Source organism: Onthophagus taurus, chromosome 7 (assembly GCF_036711975.1).
Source record: "Onthophagus taurus isolate NC chromosome 7, IU_Otau_3.0, whole genome shotgun sequence".
Lineage (NCBI taxonomy): Eukaryota > Metazoa > Arthropoda > Insecta > Coleoptera > Scarabaeidae > Onthophagus > Onthophagus taurus.
Window position 1 is genome coordinate 5,484,844 of NC_091972.1, and position 21,351 is coordinate 5,506,194.

Genomic DNA, 21,351 nt, shown 5'->3' on the forward strand with positions numbered 1-21,351 from the left:
ATTTAACTATGTATAATATCTTTACAGAATCCAGAAGAAATCGAACAAAATATAATTGCCCAACAACGATTATATGCTGACCAAAAAATTATTCAGCCATACGTTTTATTCGAAGGAAATGCGTGGAATTCTATTTGTGCTTCATATGTGATCATTGATGACATAAAATATAAATGCGAGAAGGTAATTGATGCGATTGAATTATGTTTCAAGTCCTTCCATGTGACAGGAGCACAGTATTCAACTCACAGTGGTTACTTGTGGATTCTTATTCAGCAAGGTATTTTTAATATACAGGGTGTCCCGTTAAGCGTACGGAGCGGCTGTATCTCTAGAACGGTAAGGCCAAGAGGTTTGGGAAAAAAAGCCTTATGAGCAAAGTGACCAAGAGAAATAGCTGGAAATTATTTTGAAGTTCGTAATTCGACCGCTAGGGGGCGTAACTGCCATTGAGAAACATAAAGTTGCCGCTATCTCAGAAACTTAGACGATGAGCTATAACTTTGACACCATCATTTAATAGCTTGGATAATACCGCATCGCTTTTGTTTTGCGATATTTCTCATATCTGTCATAATAAGAGAGGGGGAGGCCAATGCGTTTTCATATGTTTACATTTTAATATCTCCTAGACCATTCAACCGATTTGAATGTTTTCGGTGTTGTTTGAAAAAGCATTTTATGCTCTTTTTAAAGATATTTTCAGTAAGACCGTCTGCTTTAAAACAAATGAGCTAGAGGACGTTATCTGCAGCGATTACATATTTTTGTGATTTTTGAAGAAAAGTTAAATGGAACGATACTATTTACTTCACAGACCCTTAGTCACCTTAAAATTTGCTAAATTTTAGTGAAAACCGCATCTCGATATCGCCAAACGTTCTCGAGTTATAGAAGAAAATGTTAAAAACTCGAGTGCCATCAATCGGATCCAGTTACCTCATCGAGAAAAACAAATCACATTATCATGGTAACTGTAAACATGTCATTTACTAACGCAGAAGCGTATGATAGAGCGTATGATGATTTATTTTCAATGTTTCGAATACGATGCAACTGCATGGCAAAAATGTGCAATGCAATTACGACAAAGAAAGACATTTTTCTCTAGAAGTGTTTTTAAGATTACGGAAAACTGGCAACGTGTAGCCCATTCAGACGTCTCTATGAATTCGTAAATCAGAGTTCTCAAGAGAATAATATCTCCACCACGTTGTTTTACATCAGGCCTTAACAGATACCGATTATGATAACAGACTGAAATATTACCATTGACTTTTAAATATGATTTGGGCAAATCCAAACCTTTTATCACAAATGCTATGGATGCATGAAGCATCTGTCCACAAGCTGATGTAAACTTGCATAATATGCATTCTTGGTTCGAGCAAAACCCACATTGCTTTCACCCCTTTATCTATTGGGTAGACTAAACGACCTGACTTTTCAAGAAAAACCAATAACCAGGGAAAATATGACAAAACACTAAATACCAGTAAAAACGTGTCCAGGGAAGAGACTTAGCAGCGCTTTTTTTTCGTCGAAACTAGATTAAATAAATGCATCGAGGTTTATGTAAGACATTTCGAACATTAGTGAGCTATTTTTGCCAAAAATTTAAGTTATTCTAAGTGTTTCGGTTTATTTTGTTTTATTATCATTGTTGATGTTTCATTGATCCGTTGGCTTTTCAACACGCCTCAAAAGTAGTTTTGAAGCAGTTCTAAGCTTGGATAAAGTGTGGAGGAAGATTCTAGATACTAAAATTTTTGTTATCACTTATTTGTTTCCTAAGGTAACTTGATCCGATTAAGATATACGAATTTTTAACATTTTCTTTTATAATTTGAGAATGGATGCAGATATCGAGATGCGGTTTTCACTAATATTTAGCAAATTTTATGGTGATTAACGGTCTGTGAAGTAAATAGTACCGTTCCATTTAACTTTTTTTCAAAAATCACAAAAATATGTAACCGCTGCAGATAACGCCCTCTAGCTTATTTGTTTTAAACCAAGCGGTCTTACTGAAAATATCTTTTAAAAGAGCATGAAATGCTCTTTCAAACAAGACCAAAAATATTCAAATCGGTTGAATGGTCCAGGAGATATTAAAATGTAAACATTTGAAAACGCATTGGCCTCCCCCTCCCTTATTATGACAGATATGAAAAATATTGCAAAACAAAAGCGATGCGGTATTATCCAAGCTACTAAATGATGTTGTCAAAGTTATAGCTCATCGTCTAACTTTCTGAGATAGCAGGAATTTTATGTTTCTCTATGGCAGTTACGCCCCCTAGCGGTCGAATTACGAACTTCAAAATAATTTCCAGCTATTTCTCTTGCCCACTTTGCTTATAATGATTTTTTTCCCAAACCTCTAGGCCTTACCGTTGTTGAGATACAGCCGCTCCGTACGCTTAACGGGACACCTGTACATACATCAGAAGATAAAATTTATCTATATTTATTAATATTTGTATACTTGCTTTGAGAATATGTCGTTTTTCTTCACTCAACAAAATGATCTTCTTGTGGATATATAAAAATATGATAAGCTTGAGCCAAGAGTAATAATCTCCGTTCAAGAATATATTTCTCTCGGTGTAGTAAACGTACTTTAAGCTTTAACTGGGCGTCATTAGTAATTGTATACATCAACTAGTAAAAGTTTACGTTTATATTTTATATACACATTATCTAGATAAATTACGTAAATATCGTGGAAAACGGGCTCGTTTTCCATCGATATAATGTCGATGCAGTGCCTCGGCCGCAAGCGACCTCGGCTAAGTTAACTTATTATATCGTGGAAAACGGGCTCGTTTTTCATCGATATAATGTCGATGCAGTGCCTCGGCCGCAAGCGACCTCGGCTAAGTTAACTTATTATATCGTGGAAAACGGGCTCGTTTTTCATCGATATAATGTCGATGCAGTGCCTCGGCCGCAAGCGACCTCGGCTAAGTTAACTTATTATATCGTGGAAAACGGGCTCGTTTTTCATCGATATAATGTCGATGCAGTGCCTCGGCCGCAAGCGACCTCGGCTTAATTATCTTATATATCCTAAAAACAAGCACACTTTTCATCGATATGATGTCAATACGCTGCCTCGGCCGCAAGCGACCTCGGCTTAGTTACCTTATATATCCTGGAAAACAGGCCTGGTTTTCATCGATGTGATGTCGGGTACACTGCCTCGGCCGCAAGCGACCTCGGCTAAATTGAATAATACATCCTTCAAAACAGTGTAGTTTTGTATAAATATACTATCGATGTAGCGCCTCGGCCGCAAGCGACCTCGGCTTAATTATATGATACATTTTGCAAAACTGTGTAATTTTGTATCTTTACTTTCTTTTATCATTAAATTTCAAAAGGTTACCTGGTGTTAAGGTTAAAAACTAAATTTGTCTAATTTTCGAGATTTTTAAACACATGCAATACCCCCAAAAAGAAAGAATGTAATATTTCAAAATGATTCCATACCGTGGATTTATTTTTAAGGTTCTATCTTCATAAACATGAAGGGTCGCTCTTAAAATTTACATAAATTTTATAAAAATATCCGATTTTAGTTAAGTAAAAAAAAAAGAAAAATCCCCAATTCCTCATAAAATACCGACGCGACGGTATGGTGAAATTCCAAAAAAGATACCCGAGAGGGGCTTCAATAAAAGTCGTAACATTAAAGCGAAACTTTGCCCATCAAATTAGGGGTGGTAGAGGAGGACCAATGCCGCCGAGTGGCTGGGGGTATTTCGTCTCATCTCCCAGTGCGAAATATTAAACCCGTCGACGACCGTGTCAACATAACGATTTTTAATAAACCGGCACGTTTTATGGCGTCGTCGTTGCGGCACCGCGTCGCGGCCCCGTTTTTAGCACGTCCATAAATCGACTCGAGAGCACCTCTTGACGCGCCCCGCGGTTCGGTTCGGTTTCGAGTGGCCCCTTGACGGGTGCTTTTAATAATACGCCACCATCACACCCAGACAGATTGGACAGATACCCTTTTATGATCTCGCTAATCATTTTACGTGTTGTGTTAAAAGCTTAAAAGTTATTATAACAGATTATTATTATTAAAAATTACCTAAGATTACTAAAATTATTATTAGGATGTGGGCGAGAAATAGGACGCAATTAAGTAATTATGTATATCTGTTTGGGGCTTAGCGAGATTTCATATTTAACACTTTTGTGTTGTTGTTGTTTGGAAGAATTTCATTACGCAAGTAAAAAAATTAATGCAAGAACCCATTTGCAAAATAGTCTCAGTTCGTGGTAGTGAAAATGAATTGCGCGTTGACTGCGTTACTCTCCTTTCTCTGTTTGCGTTTGCGTGTTTGTTTTAGTGAGGTTGGCAGTGGTGCGGTGTTTGTGCGAGATCTACGGACGCCACAGTTGGCACCTATTGTGGCGCATTTTAATGAAGTCCCTTTGTCCTATTCCATACTCTCCACACAATAGATTATTATTACATTTTTTACATAGTGTTTTCTGTTTGTTGACGTCATTATTCATTACTTACAACAATTAAAACCAATAAATATTTGCTATAGTTTCATTCAAAAAGTATATATAAGAATGAAATTATTAATAATTTTTATTTTGGTGGAGGTGCCGAGTTTGCACCAACACTTCCATTTCATATAACAATGTACACGCACGTTCACGTAGAATATTTATCATTCCCGCGGGTACAATTACAAATATTTCGCAGCAATGTTTCACAGAGTAGAAATCCTAGCATTTGTACTGCCGACATTAATGGTGTTATTATCGCAGCTTCGCTGTACCGCAATCGCTGATGAAGTCCCCTTGTAATTATAATAGTTCGTCTCCGACGCGACCCCATCCACAACTGTCAGCTTCTGTGTAAGTTCCATGAGACCTTTCGGCTTTAGATTGTTGAATGTCGGAAACGGGACCGCACCAGGTCATGTCCTTCGCAGGAACTTTGCCGTCGAAGCAAGGCCTGACCTGCGGGATACACCACTCTAGTGATGGTACAACGCTCCCGACGTCGTCCGTCCCTCCCATTAATTCGAACCGGATTCTCATCCTGTAGGAGAAATGCAAACGGGTGGAAGGGGGTGGAAGTTATGTAGGGTTCTAGGACGGATCGTTCGGTGCAATTTTACCACCCCATTTGGCAGGATTCCCCAGACTAACACAGATTACTTGAGCAATTAGCTAAATCATCGAAGTATTTCCTAAACTCAAATCCCGTTCCCTACTTTCTTTGTTGACTTTATGTAACATCGTTTAATTGGGGCAGATGTTCCGGGAGATATTACCGGATGCATTTTACAAATCCCAATTAACTCCGAAGGTAACCGTTTCTACGTTGCAATAACGCTTTTACAAGCCCGTTCTAATTTTCCTTCTTCGAAATTTGCGACAGTTTTTATTGCGCCGTTTAGTCGAGGCAGACTGTTCCTCATAAAAATAGAGTACTTTACGATTTCGTAGCGGTGTTCCCACTGCGAATAATGTTTTAAGCCGTTTGAAGAGCGTAGTCGTCTTTGAGGTGGCTCGCATGTTCGTCTTGAAATTCGTCCGCCTGGTTTTGAGTTTTTCGATTCTTTATCCGGCTTGTTGTTGATAGGAGTATTTGTGAAAGTCTGTAATTCCTCTTAAATTCAATTTTACCTCGAATGTTGGTGATATCAATTGATCATTTATAAAACGTACATAAATAATTATTTTATGTTATATTTAGAATTTTTATAAGTAAGCTTAAAGTAAGCTTTTTCATGATTTTGCCGTCTTTAGAGTTAGTTTTTTCCATTCCCTCATTGTTTGATTATTGATATCTTGATTTCATTGTGGCGAAACATCGCCAAATTCTCGCATTCTTTTTTGATCATTTTGACCATTTTTGTCAACTTTACCATCATTATGAAGGCTTGACACCAACAATATAGTTTTGTCCACGACTACCTAATAATATATACCTTATGAATGAGTTTTCTAAAACAAAATGGTAGTCATTTTTCACGGAGTGAATAATAGCGGCAAATAATAATCATTATCTACGGGTAGCCATCTTGATCAGACTAATAATAATTATTTGAAACGTTAAAAGTTCAAAAAACGTCAATTTAATTCAATTTTTTAGGAGTTTCTAAATGTTTGACATTAAAAAAACCTAAACAAATTCCTTTTTTCGTATGATTTAAGCATAAGTTAATTAATTTTCGTAAAGAAAACGACGTTTTATAAAACTGACATTTAATTTTGACAAATTGTTGTGAAGTTGGTTACAGTTGGTAACATTGAATTTGGGTCACATTGACGTTTAACCTTTATTCAAAAATTTATTTAAAAAATTAATTTATGGAATCAATTTCAATAGTCATGGACAAAGTATAGTATTCTACTCGCATATAATGAGCTACTATTCACTCAGGTTAATTATGCCACTCGCTACGCTCGCGACATAAACTTAACCTTCGTGAATAATAGCCCTCATTATATGCTCATATAATAATATACTATTATTTTGTTATGCTTTATCCTATAAACCAAAGTAGCGGTTTTTCAAATATACTTGAATGGAAAGGCAGGTGTTTAGGTGGTGATAAAAACTCGCGTGGTAACTCTTTCGTATTTTTTCTAATAGTACCCAATAAAGTAAGTTTATTTTTTCATAAAGTTTCTAATAAATCCATACTCGTAAACCAGTTGTTTGTTGTGACATTTCTACAAGTGTCATAAATAGGTTTGCACAGCATTTTCACTACAGATCTAGGAGAATTGCTTATTGCAAATAGTCCATCTGGCTGTTTCCCCACCTATACCTCTAACTTTTCATCTACTGTGAGAAAATCAGAAGGTGTAAATGCTGTCTTATAATTGTTGACAAACAACTCGAAAATTTCCCTTATAGGGGCTAATTTGTCGACCTCTTGTCAACGCATCATCAAACCTCAAATGTCGTAATGTAGGAGAAACAGCATCCGATCTCTGAACATTACTAAACGAAACATCTCAATTTCCATCCAGTTATATCATAGATGTCCTTCGAAATTTACCCAAATTTACTTGACTTCAAAACTCCTCCTAAATAAAACAATCCAAACAGAACTTGTCATTCAGTTATATCAGTCGCTTTCTTGTCGCTTATTAACAATAAATAAAAATACTAATTTGAAACCTAGAAGACCTGTCCGCGCACTACGCCATACGCAGCATCACAAAGCAGCGCGAATGAGGTTTGCACTGGACCACAGAGATTGGCAACTTCGTCACTGGACGCCTGTTCTGTTTACAGACGAGTCCAGATTTCGTTTAACTCGTTGCGACGGTCGATTACGTGTATATAGACGTCCTGGTGAACGTTACGCAGCCGCTACTATACAGGAAGTGGATAGATTTGGTCGGGGATCTGTTATGGTTTGAGCTGGAATCAGTATAGACAACACAACTGTGTTGTTGTTCCTGGTAGACTAAATGCCATGAATTACATCGAAAACATCTTGGAGGACCATGTCGTGCCTGTTTCATATGGGGTTGGTCAAAATTTCAGTCTAATGCAGGACAATGCAAAGCCACATACTGCCGGTATCACCAGAAACTTTTTGCAAGAACGTGGAAAGTCCTGACCTGAATCCTATTGAACACACCCTATTCAATTGAAATAGCAAAATAGTAGTAGCTAACCATGGCAACCAACAGTTTCAGATATCAAAGATTAATCATTGTCACAGGCCCACTTTTACCACCTCTTGATAAATGTATCCGATAGATAAATCCAGCTCTTAGCCAATGAGGGTGCTTAAAACCGCCGTAACCATGGCAACTATCCTCTAGATAGTTTATCAGGAGGATGGTAAAAGTGGGCCTTAATAAAGTATCTGAAACAACTGGTTGCCATGGTTACGTGTGGCTACTGCTATTTTTCTACCTCCAATGAATGGGAAATCATGAAACTTTAAGACAATATTTCTCGAAAATTTTGTTATGTAGCTAATATTAATTTTGGCGGTACCAAATTCAGAAAAAAATCCTCTTTTATATTCCATAATAAAAATGGGGGATTGTTACTTGAAAAAAATAGCGATGACGTCATAACTTGTTTAAAAATGGCGGAAAAAATGTTAAATCTATACCAAAAAATTGCAAAACATGTAAATTCCATTTTTTCCCTAGTTTAAACGTAAAACACCTAGAACAATTTGAATCAGCAAAGTTTGAGTTATTTTAGATCGTTATATGTTTTTTAATTGTTGTTGTGTAACTTAAAACCGCTGACGCAAGAATTACTGACTGAAACTTCCAAAAACTTTAATTTTCAAAGAGTAAAGTGTCCTTTATAGAGTTGTTGTACTGCAAATATTAGCTACTCCAGATTGCTTTAGGTACAATAAGTATATATTTGTAATATGGAATTGAAAATAGAAAAACTATGGTCAACTAGCCATTTTGGCAGCCAAACTTATTTTTAGTTATAACTTCATAATGATGTATCCCATAATTTTGATTTTCTAGAACAATAACTAGAAAAAACCCGTACAAAAACCCGGTTTTTGGTTTTTCCCGCCGAGTTTTTATTTTTTCTATTTGCCGCTTTGGAACAATGTAGAACAACTCCAGAATAATCTAGAACAATGAAAAATTTTAAAATCGAAAAATGGGGGGCTAACTTCCCGCACTCAATGTATTTGCTAAATAATTGGGCATAATAATTTTTTTTTCTCTTTGCTGATATGGTCTATGATAGTTTCATAAAAACTAGTGGTTGTGGTCTGAATAGAACGAGTGGTTTCACCTGGTATAAAGTCCTAAAAAATTAAATTAAAAGAAAGTTGTTTTTGTTACTCGATCGAGGAGTAACAAAGACACTAAAAAGTTCGAATTTAGAACGGGTATTGTAAACGTATTTGTTATGCACACCGCTTCTGTGTCGTCTACGAACTTGCAGACACCTCGGGATACCTCCAAAAATCCTATCGGGTTTTTATTGATTACACAGAGCTCCCTTTTTGTATTTGTTCGGACACACAACAGCATCCGTAGTCCACTGATTCTTATTTCGTGTTTCAAGCATTTTTGGCATGATTTCGAGCATATTTACAGAATTCTGTTTGTTACAATAAAATATTACATTGGATTAATAAAATTGTAAACAAACTGCTAATTTAATACTTTAAAACGTATGTACGGAATTTTGGTTTTATGTTTATTCAGTTAAGCACAAAGTTGGATGTTCATTGGAGCGAGAGAAAATAAAATTTCGCTTTTTTTCTGCATGTACATATGCTCAGGGAGTACATCGTTAAAATTTTAATTAGAACCCTCGCCACAATAAACGTCGCCAGTTACTGCGACGCTAACGGTCGAAGGAAAAAGGAAAACTCAGCAATATACTATATTCTCTACTTTCAGTGAATTATCAAGCTCTGGTTGCGGTATACTTTACACAGTGCTACATGTAACAAAATCGTTTTGACAAAACCTAATTATGTAAAATAAAATTTTTGTTATACACCAATATGAAGCTTTCGTATATAATTTACCAATCTAAAGTTAGATCCGTCGAATCCTACAATAAATATTCAATCAGAGTTGGACCGATATTCAAATCCCGTATCAGGCGTACCAACTAATATAAATCCCGTGAACTGGGATTCGGCTTTACTTCTCCTTCTATCCCATGGGAAACGAAATGCTCCTCCGATATCCCACGTACGGAATCCGAACGTATGATTTCATTGTGTCCGAGCCCCATTGTCAGAAGTTATGTGTTTCATCAGGAGGCAAGAAGCGCGGCGTGCTCTCCTTCTTTTCTACACGTCCGTCTTCTCTTCTTCTCAAAAGCAATCTCTTTCGTGAGCTTATATCATATTTTCGCCCCGGAAAACTGTACACTTTCAACCGACCCTTTCTTTTGATTTATTTGAGTATACATCGCGCAAACAAATAACATACAACTGATGTCCTATAATAATGTGTGAAACAACAACATGTTGACGTCAAATTTGACCGCAGTAAATAGACGCTGATATGGGGGAAATTATCGTTCTGTAGCGGTAGCGGTAATGGTAGTGAATTTTTACGCATGTAACGCGTACCGCGGCTCAGTGAACTGTTTATTTTCCACCGCATTAGCTCCAACTTCTAATGATAATTACACGGGAAATGTTTACTTTTGGCCTCTGACGGCCTGGTAAACAACCCGGTAATCGATTGGCTCTTAACACGCGTGAATTGGTGCTTGCACATACGTTCATTAATCATTCGATGTGAATCTAAATTTATCTTTTAACAATTATCGTCAATTTTTAACAATACGTTCTAACTCTATATACTATATTTTGCTAATAATAAAAGGTTCGTCTGCATAGTGCGAGATGCGACTACTCCTCTGTGAAAGCGTTAAACCGGGATCCAGTCTCGGGAATTTGTGAATTCCTGCGGCGGCATAAACCCGCCCTTTGTGCCGTGAGGGCTTACGGTCTTTCCCGGCGCTTTCAATTTCATGTATTTTATACGGTTGGCCCCCTTTCTCGAGGTCGGAGCGAAATGTGCCACACGTCCTTTTGCTATAGTTAAGTGCCTATACAGCCGACGTTATTTCCTAATTGCATTCACGATGAGACAACTTAAGAGGTTTTCCCCACAAGTGGAAAACAAACCATAAATTGATAAATTACCTTCAAAACGTTGAAGAGATTTAAAACAATTTTAATTCTTTTATTAAACAAATCAATCAATTAACCTGTTTATAAAAATGATATAGAGAAATAAATCGTGAAAGAGTAATTCTTTTTAATTAAAAATCCTGCTATTGGAACTGTCTAGTAATGGCAATAGAGTGGTCGAACCTCCCTAAAGTCAATAGCATCTGGTACGTATAGCGAAAATATCGCAACTGGCCGACAACTGTAAGTGAGATGGTAGCGAAACCGAGTGTTTTTAATTGCCAACGATAAAATTCGCGGAAAGGAGCACGTTAAAATAGGAGCCGTGGCCCCGACGACGATGAAATTAAACCACGTCATCAGCCCCCACAGTTAGGGAGCCCCTCCAAGGGGGGTCAACGGCGATTTTATAGGGCACCTCGTTTGCCTGACGGTCAGATTACAGCCATCGGTTTTAATTAGTGCGACGTCTTTAAAAATTTAATCACCATGATGGCTCCTCTGTAAAATTATTTTTTCTTAGAAAACTTTGCATATACTTTACATTTAGTGTAACAGTCCCTTTGATATTTTCTTACCTATACAGTGTGTCCCCGGATAGGTGAAACGACTCTTATAAAAGGTAAAAATTTTTCGATATTGATTGTCATTTTTTGGGGTTTAGCCCTGCTTGGTTAAAGACTAATTTTGAACATATTTTTAATTTTGAAAAAACAAGTGAGCCTTGACAGTGAAAGAAAAACATTTTTTGTGGTAGGTAAAGTACCTTTTCTGTTTACAGTACGTGAAAGTGTTACTAAGCAGTTTTGTTTAGAATGAAAAACTATGGCCATATGCAAATTTTCGGAATGATCGGCCTACTTTGATAAAAATCCATATCAAACAATTTTATTTCTAACAAAGACTGCCATGGAAAAACAAAATTGCTTTCGTGTTTATGTTAATCTGTCAAAGTGTAATTTAGTATACTTAATGTGTGTTTTGAATATAATGTAACATTAGACGAAAAAGTTTATGTGATTCAGTGTTATGGAACCGGGGAAAAATCAATGAATATGATTATTACTCTATTTAATGAAAAATTTCCAAACAGTGGAATTAGCAAAAGTACTTGTTGGCGTTTAATCAAAAGATTTGGTACAACAGGAAGTGTTCACTATAAGAAAAAAGAAAAAAAAATTATGGTGAAACTGATACAGGTACTTTAGTTGCTTTACATTCAACGGATGCATTTCCTACCATGTCTCTAAGAAATCGAAGCATAAATACAAACATAAGTAAAACACATTTACAAAGAATTTATAAAGCAAACAGAATTTATCCGTACAAAGCCAAATTTTGCCACACTTTGGAGGAAGGTGACGACGCAAAGCGATTGCATTTCTGTTTATCTTTGGGGGAATTAATTTTAGAAAACAGACGTTTTCATAAACTAATAATTTTTTCTGATGAATGTACTTTTACCACAAATGGTATTCCTTCTTCCCAAAACTGTCGGTATTGGAGCAGAGACAATCCCCATTATGTAATTAATGCAAACAGGCAGTGATTTAAAAAAGTTAATGTGTGGTGTGCCGTGTCATACAAACTAGGAATAATTGGACCGTTCTTTATTGAAGGAACATTAAACCAACAAACTTATTTACAAATTCTGACAAGGTTTGTTGATGAACTTCCATTAGATGTTCGACAGACTCATTTCTTTCAACATGATGGCTGCCCTGCCCATTCAACAAAAATGATTACTAATTGGCTAAATAATCAATTTGGCGAAAGATGGTTTGGGAGAATGAGCGAGATATCTTGGCCGGTCAGATCTCCAGATCTCACAATAATGAATTTTTTGTTTGGGGAAGAGTAAAACAAATAGTTTACCAAGAACACATTCCGAATGATATCGAAATACTAAAAAATAGAATAACACAGGCAGTTCGATCACTTCCTAGAGAGCATGTACAGGCAACTTTTGGAGCATTCCGAAAACGTATCGAAAAATGCGCAAATTTAGGAGGTGATTTGATAGAGAGTTACATGTAGTCTGAAGTTATAATTTGTTATAACTTCAAACTACCGTGGTTATTATTGTATGTTTTCATTTCGTTGAATAAACATTATCATTATTATTTTATTAATAATTCAATAATTTGTCACAATTAAGTGTGATTTTTTTATTATGTTTTCCTTTCCTTTTCCACTTTCCTTTTCTGTTGTATTTTTTATATAAAACGAGGAGTTGATGAGCAGACGTTCGACGAGTTCACGTCAATATTTTTGGTCGACTAAAAGTTGCTAAGAACCTTTTTTAGTGGTACTTCTCAATAAAATTGTATCGGCTGTTCCTTTAACCGAGAGAGTACTAAAGTAGTATTTTAAGTAGTTTTTTTGTAGGCGAATAAACATTTAATTTGTTTTGAACATTTTAATAACGTTTTGTTTATTTCTCCCGAACAAAAAACAACAAAACATCGTAATAAAATACTATTGACGAAAATAATAAACAATGAGTTTTATCAAAGTAGGCCGATCATTCCGAAAATTTGTATATGGTCATAGTTTTTCATTCTGAACAAAACTTCTTAGTAACACTTTCACGTACTGTAAACAGAAAAGGTACTTTACCTACCACAAAAAAAGTTTTTCTTTCACTGTCAAGGCTCACTGGTTTTTTAAAAATTAAAAATATGTTCAAAATTAGTCTTTAACCAAGCAGGGCTAAACCCCAAAAAATAACAATCAATATCGAAAAATTTTTACCTTTTATAAGAGTCGTTTCACCTATCCGGGGACACACTGTAGATATGTGAAATTATGTAATCTTATCTTTATCTTATTAGATGTTGTACAATTTAAGTTTCAAAAAGACTCACCATTTCTAAATAAACAACTACACCTATTACGTAATAAAATTTAAATAACTCTCTCCGCAAAGAAGCTTTCGACGAGCAAAAACCAAGTGTATAGCTGATCGTATCTTTACACTCCACCCCAATAAGGACATATTCCATCCTAGAAAACTCCTCCTGTGCCAAGGTAATGGTTTAAGCGGTTTTAACCGTCGCTCATTTTGTATAAAGCCGTCTCGGCCTAATTGAATGTTTACGCCCCAAGGATAATATCTATTTTCTAGCCAGCATTTCCGCGTACCTCGAGTCATTATTAAGGCAATTCGTAAATGGTGCTATTACGGTTGTCTTCTAATTTCATTAAGCGGCGACGGGTTTATGCGTTCTCCAATAAGAGGAGGAAAAAAGTCTTATTCCATTTTGAAAATATCGAACCATTTCTACAGACCAATTTGTAAGTCGGCGTCGTCTTCCCGTTCCCATCACGACGTCGAGGGGCGCTTTATTGGTAACATTATTAGAGAAAGTGGCGACGGTTTTGGTTGTCGTTTTCGAAACGGCTGCAACGTTATCGTAAGCGTGACGCGATGAAACGAGAGAAAAGAAAATTCTAATGCGTCGTAAAAACGACGGCGTCGCTTGCGCCGGATTTGTTTACGACGCTCTCGCCGTTGAAGGCTTAATTAAAACTGGTTGCGCGGTTTATTGAACGGGCAAGCTGACAGGTAAGAGCGCCGAAATAGGAAATTAAACGCCGCCGGCGAGTGCGCGTATTTCAACGTTGCCGTGTCGTTTTCCACGACAATTGCGCCAGTTTTATCCCGAAACAAACGGCAAACAAAGTAACGGCAACGTAAAGTTTGCTGGAAGATTCATAAACTTACCATCAAGAACGATATGACTCCGAACTGCATTTTCCGTTTACTTTCGAATACAATTTCCTTGAAACCAACGGGTACTAATTGTGAGAATAATGTAACTCACAAACCATCCCTGAAATTAAATCAAACAGAAACATAATTAAAACTTTGACAGAAACAGGAATACAAAAACTTGTACAGTTAAATACAAAAACATGAATTTTTACTAAAATACTATAAAACATCGATATACCGGCGACACGATAGCAACAAACCGCTCAGCAACAAACTTTTTCCCTTATATTTCCACCTATTTCTCGGGCCCATATCTTCGTTATCTAGAAATATACCTTGTTCAGAAAACAAGTTCGAGACGTGCGGCTAAACTCGAATGTTTCTAGTTTCTTCTAGATTTAGTGTTAGCTCTAGTTTTGCACGAAGAACTAGAATCATTCGGGTTTAGCCGTCTTGACAGAGGTGCGGCTAAACCCGAAAGTTTCTAGTTCTAGGTCTAGTGTTAGTTCTAGTGATAGTGTTAGTTCCAATTTTAGTTTTACGTTTAGAAACATCTTAAACTGTTCAAAATGGAAAGATTATTTCATGTTACACTTATTTTATCCGAATCTAGAAGATTTTGAGCGATTTTAGACTCGAGTTGTGTTTTCAATAATTGTTATTTCAACCTTTGCATTTTAACTCAGTTTATCAATTTAAAAAACGCGTAAGCAACGTGCGTCGCACACCGTTAGAAAAATCAGAAAATTTCCCATGAGACGAACATAGTCTTAGAGTTTTCTCCCTGTTCAAAAAAAAGAAAGTTGTTCACCCCAACATGGTTTAATCGCGGTGAAAATTTGTGGTTTTAGGTAAATTTTAGCAAAGAAACTGTTTGTGCAAACGCGTGATTGAAGTGTGTCATACACCGTTAGAAAGAGCAGAAAATTTCCCATATTACAATTTCCCAGATGAATATAGTTCTAGAGTTTTCTCTCCGTGAGATAAGAGAGTTATTGACCCAAGCGTGGTTTAGCCGCTGCAACAATTCGTGGTTTAGGTAATTCTTAATCAGAAAAAAGAATTGTGCAAACGTGAGATCACGGTGTGTCATACACCAGTGGAAAGAGCAGGAAATTTCCCATAAACTGAATATAGTTGTAGAGTTTTCTCCCTGTCAAATAGGAAAGTTATTAGTGCAAGAAATATTTGCGTGTTTTCATCGCTAGGAGCTTTTTCAGGTGCGTTTTTCTTACAGACGCTGATAGATATTGGCGGAATAAGAAAACTCGGAATAAGATAGTCCAAGGTCAGCTCTTTTCGATGTGTAAACCGTTTGTCAAATTTCCATCTGATAACGGCTGTACAAGGCCGTGAAGTTTGGTAACTTTGAGGTAATTTGAATGCAGTGCAACGTTTCTTATTTTTTTTGCTCTTATTATCAACATATCGGTGGACTCGGTTTAAGATAGAGAAAAGACCAAGCTTTCCAACCATGTGCTTAATTTTTCGCTATCTGTCTAGATAACGAAGATATGGGCCCGAGAAGTAGGTGAAAATATAAGGGAAAAAGTCGATTGCCCTTGTTCGGAAAATGCCCACTGAGTTTGTCTAAAGAGGACCAAACTATCGTGGAAGTCACACCTAGATAATAGAGTAAAGAAAGCTAGTGTCGCATTTGGCCAGTGCCGAAGGGCGATTGAGAAGACATGGGGTTTGTCACCCAAATCTGCCCTCTGGGTCTATACGGCTGTGATACGACCTATGCTCACTTATGGTGCAGTAGTATGGTGGTCTAAAACCTTACAGGTTACCGCCACTACCGCACTAAATAGAATACAGAGACTTGCGTGTATGTATGTTACCGGTGCCATGAGGACCCCCACTGCGGCCATGGAAAACATGTTAAACTTGCCACCTCTACATTTATATATTCAGGAGGTGGCGCTGATTACCATGTTGCGACTACGGGAAGTAGGACTTTTCAAGGGAGAGGAAACCGGAGGAAGTGCAGCACTTTGGAGGGAGGCGTTGACAAACACACCTCTATTGGAATGCTGCACGGACTATATACCGGATAAATTCACCTTTTCAAGAAAATACCTCACCCATTGTGGTTCCACAGAAGTAGATGAAAATAACCCTCTTAAAATCTACACTGATGGTTCGTGTAGACGGACTGGTGCAGGAGCGGAAGTATTTTCTAACGACTTACAGCTCCATCTCTTCATATAACTTGGACAACGCATCACCGTCAAGCAGGCGGAATTAGTCGCTATAAAATTTGCTGCTGACTACATTGTCAGCTCCAATTACAGAGGTAAGATCTTTACAATCTTTACCGACAGTAGACAATCTGTTATAGCTCTAAGCAAGGATAAATTTATCTCTGCGCTGATTATGGGTTATCATTTGGCGCTTCAAGAGGCGGCAACACTAAACAGTGTCACACTGCAGTGGATAAAGGGACACTCGACTCACTCGGGGAATAAGCACGCCGATAGGCTGGCAAAAAGGGCTGCTGGAAAAGTGCCTTGATCCCCTTTGCCGACAGTTGTCCCTTCTAGGTTTTCCTAGCACAGTCACTAGAACTACAATCATTCGGGTTTAGCCGTTTTGAGAGACGGGTGGCTAAACCCCAATGTTTCTAGTTTTAGGTCTAGTGTTAGTTCTAGTTTTGCACTAACACACTGTCATTAGAACTAACACAAGACCAAGAACTAAAATCATTCGGGTTTAGCCGCACGTCGCTGAAGACGGCTAAACCCGAATTTTTCTAGTTCTAGGTCTAGTGTTAGTTCAAGTTTTAGTTCAATAAAAATATAGAATAATCTAGTGCTGAATACCAATTAAAACTAGAACAGTCCTTGATTTATACATATCATATTTATCATATTTTATCAAATAGGTATTGCCTAAAATTTAATTTAATCTCTAAATAGATACTCCTGTTTAATTAAATATTATTTGTAAGCTCGTAGAATTTAGCTAACTAAAATTGGCCACTAATTAGTTTAGAATATTAATTAGATTAATTAACATCCCAATTTCAATACGTGAAGTTTCATTATTTCGACCACAAGACTGTAATAGACGTAAATGTATACTTTAGTAAATGTAATTTTAATTATAACTTGCATCGCAAAATTTTTGTGGAAAATTGAGGTGATCTTTAACCTCTGTGTACGTTTAATCTCTACTATAGACGTGTAACCTCTATATACGTTTACGATAGTGTAAAACAGGCTGGACACAAGAAAGAGGAACCTTATCGAAAATTCTATTACTGGAATTAGGCTTTGCTTGAATAAATTACGAAGTTTTATAATGAACGTGGAAAACGGGAAGCGCACCTATGTGTTTGGGATTAAACTGCTCGCACGAACGGAGGTGGTTGTACTGAGTCGGGGCGATTTTTCCTTAAATTATTTAAAGCGTTTATCTCGGGCTTTCCCGTTCGGCGAGAAGATATACGTGTACAATTGCACTTAAAGTAGTATAAAACTTTAATTTTAACCGAATAAAACGAAACGTCGTTTTTAATTTTAAACTTGCTGCAACTGCAAATTGGTTTTATACGGTATGATAGATGGAGGAGCTTTCTTGAGAAGCCGAAGAATAAAATTAAATGGTGAAAAATAAAACGAACGTAACTAAAAGCTAATTCCCAATTAACGTGGTCTTGCTTTCTGCATTTGCAAGTCGAGTTCTGTGTCAGGTTCGTGAAAAATTGATCATAACCTTTTAGGTCAAAGGTGCTCGGTGCTGTAGCATAAATTACCATACCTTACGGTACAAAAGCACGCATATGAAGCACAAAGATTTACTACCAACACAAAGAGCCCTAATAAAGTTCCTGTTTACTTTACACAAAAATGTATATTGTAAAATATGATGTGTATAGGGTTTTACGTTAAGATATTTTATAAAAGTTTAATTAATATTAATGTTGATTTTCTATTTCTAGACTCTGTTAATATATTTAGTTATCTTGACAAAGGATTATACTTAATGGACTGTGTGCCAAATTGCCCTTGACTAACACGATGTGTTAACCAAGCCCCTATTTGTCACCGAGCACATTGGCCGAAGACCCAGAAGACATCCCGGACGCAATGAATTAGGAATTTAGGGGCACAGCGAACTCGGTGATTGATCACCGAAAGATTCACCAATCCGAAATACTACTAAGGTATTTTATCCCCATCAGAATATGCAACATGCGACCACCCCTCAATTATTATCGGACTCGTTCATTGTCGCAGTATCGAATTAAAAGTTTTTGATTGGTCTCGTGGGCTGAGACTAAAACTTTTTCAATCTCCCTATGGGAGAGTAAACCCCCTCAATCGGTTCTAACTTGATTTGAAAACGCTCTCTTTTCCTCCACGTTACTATGCAAATCTTTGAAACGGGTAATTATGCGCGGTTTGCCCTTAGTATTACTGCTTATAAATATTTAAGGAAAAGTTTGGAGTCGGAGGTTGTTGTGAGATTCTAGAATTGCTGTAGTTGTTGTGTATTCAGTGTTTAGTTTGAATTGATTTCAATGGCATATTTAGTTGTTGTTCGAATAAATGGAACATTTCGAAATATTAATAAATTCATAATAACTTAATATTAGCAAAAGTCGTTATTATTACTACCAACATAAATTAAATCCAATTTAAAAGGTTTTTTGCATAAACTTTTCATTAGGGGAAAAGTCAATGTAAAGTTTTTCTTAAATCTGGTTCAAAAGTGCTAACTTAAAGAGTAAGTAGGTGCAGCTACAGCAGCTTACAGACCTTGTAATCTTTAAAAGTTTACATCGCGGCGGGAGATTGCAAATTACGAGGGCAGACCATCTTCCTCTCTCTGCGTATCTATGTTGGTGGGCTCAGGAATGCGAGTCCGCGAAAGCGTAAGAGAGAGAAATTGTGTACATCCGCCGGCAGAAAACACAAGAGGAAGGGCGTCGAGGCGCACCAACGACGACGAGCGGCATAAAGTAATTTGAATAACCCTGTTTCGAGTTGGAAATTTCCTCGCAGGAAATTCAATTTCACCGCATGCAGCCTTATGACTGCGTTTACTCACGACTTTTCTTTTTAACGCCTGCCCTTTACAGAACGATGGGAATTCTGTGTAAGAGGCCCGGTGAATCTTCAAAGAACTTGAGCAAAGAAAAGATGCACAAGGAAAGAAAAGTCTTTTTTTTTTCGAAGATTTCTTTTTGTGGATTAAGTGCTTATTATATTTATTACAAAGGGAATAATTAAATTATCAAATTGAGCAATTAAGTTCTTAGAAACATTTCATTTTAGTTTTTTTTTAGGAATCTTAGTTACATTTGGCACTTAAAGACGATATGCTCGACCTCCTTGAATTTTGCGTTCACGTTACGACATGTAGGGCTATCTAACCACTTCGCTATGTTGTCAAAGTATTTACTAAAATAGCCGTTGTCAGTGGGAAAGTGGGTGAAGTTGTAATTTGACTTCGTTGTGGTTTCTTTGATGTGAGATGAGTTACGGGTCTATCATCTCCTTTGCTCTTATGGAAATATGACCGGAAATTTTATATAACTCGCAATATATGAATAAAGTAACCATAGTTACGAAACTACTGTGCACTTGCTCTGTGCTACATAAAATGCAACACATAGCTTAATAGTACAGGCATTTCTACTTTTCGGTCAATAAAAATATACCAGAATCTAACGCTGAATAACAATTTAAACTTAAAATTAATACTAGACCTAGAATTAGAAATATTCAGGTTTAGCCTTGCGTCTTTCAAGGTGGCTAAACCCAAATGATTATAGTTCTAGGTCTTGTGTTAGTTCTAGTGTTAGGTCTAGTTTTAGTTCAATAAAAATATGCAACATAGTGATATCTTATGCTAACTAGCACTATTTACCACTGTTACTAAAACTAACATTTGACCTAGAACTAGAAACATTCGAGTTTAGCCGCACGTCTCTCAAGACGGCTAAACCCCAATGTATCTAGTTCTAGATCTTGTATTAGTTCTAGTGGCAATGCACAACAATCTAGCACTGAATAACAGCTAAAACTAGAAACATTCGGATTTAGCCGCACGTCTGTCAAGACGGCTAAACCCGAATGATTCTAGTTCTAGGTCTTGTGTTAGTTCTAGCAATAGTGCTAGTGTAAAACTAGAACTAACACTAGACCTAGAACTAGAAACATTCGGGTTTAGCCGTGCGTCTTTCAAGACGGTTAAACCCGAATGATTCCAGTTCTAGGTCTTATGTTAGTTTTAATATCAGTGTTAGTGCAAAACTAGAACTAACCCTAGAACTAGAAAACATTCGAGTTTAGCCGCACGTCTCTCCAGGCGGCTAAATCCGAATGATTCTAGTTCTTCGTCTTGTGTTAGTTCTAATGATAGTGTTAGTGCAAAACTAGAGCTAAGACAAGACCTAGAACTGGACGCATTCGAGTTTAGCCGTCTTAAGAAACGTACAGCTAAAACGGAATGTTTCTAGTTCTAGGTCTAGTATTAGTTTTAGTGCTAGTGTTAGTCTAGTTTTGTTTGTTATTCAGCCCTTAATTATTGTATATTTTTATTGAGCCATAACGGACACTGCCTTCCCCGTATTGATCCGTTATATCGAGATTTTACTGTAATGTTAAATTATATTGACGTGTTGCATTTTATCTGATACAAAGTAAGTAGGTATGCCCTGGTTTTTATGGAAATATATTTATTTTGGATTTTGGCAAAAAAAATGAATTCTAAATACAACTTTTGATATATCTTTTAACATTATCTGAATCATCAAAACAACTCTTATATTATGTTAAGATACATTTAGGAATGTTAACTTAGTTTAAAAACAATACGTCTTCTTTCTGAAATTGCATAACAAATACCTTGAAGTGCAATTGATCAACGTCCTAGTTTTATTTTTTCAACTATCCGTATCTACGTGTCTGGCAGAGTTTCAGTTCCGGATCTTGTTAGTATTCTAGTCGAAGACCAGGTGTC

General features: G+C 36.7%; 1 protein-coding gene across 8 annotated transcripts in view; it reads right to left on the reverse strand.

Annotated features, from left to right (window-relative positions):
• The window catches only part of LOC111429151 (no long nerve cord), a 128,959-nt gene that overhangs the window by 43,204 nt on the left and 64,404 nt on the right, over window positions 1–21,351 (reverse strand). For all 8 annotated transcript variants that reach the window (XM_023064985.2, XM_071197305.1, XM_023064987.2 and 5 more), the window contains one exon: window positions 14,386–14,494. In XM_023064985.2, coding sequence (XP_022920753.1) covers window positions 14,386–14,415 — 30 coding nt within the window. In that variant the 5' untranslated portion in view covers window positions 14,416–14,494. The remainder of the gene's footprint in view (window positions 1–14,385; window positions 14,495–21,351) is intronic.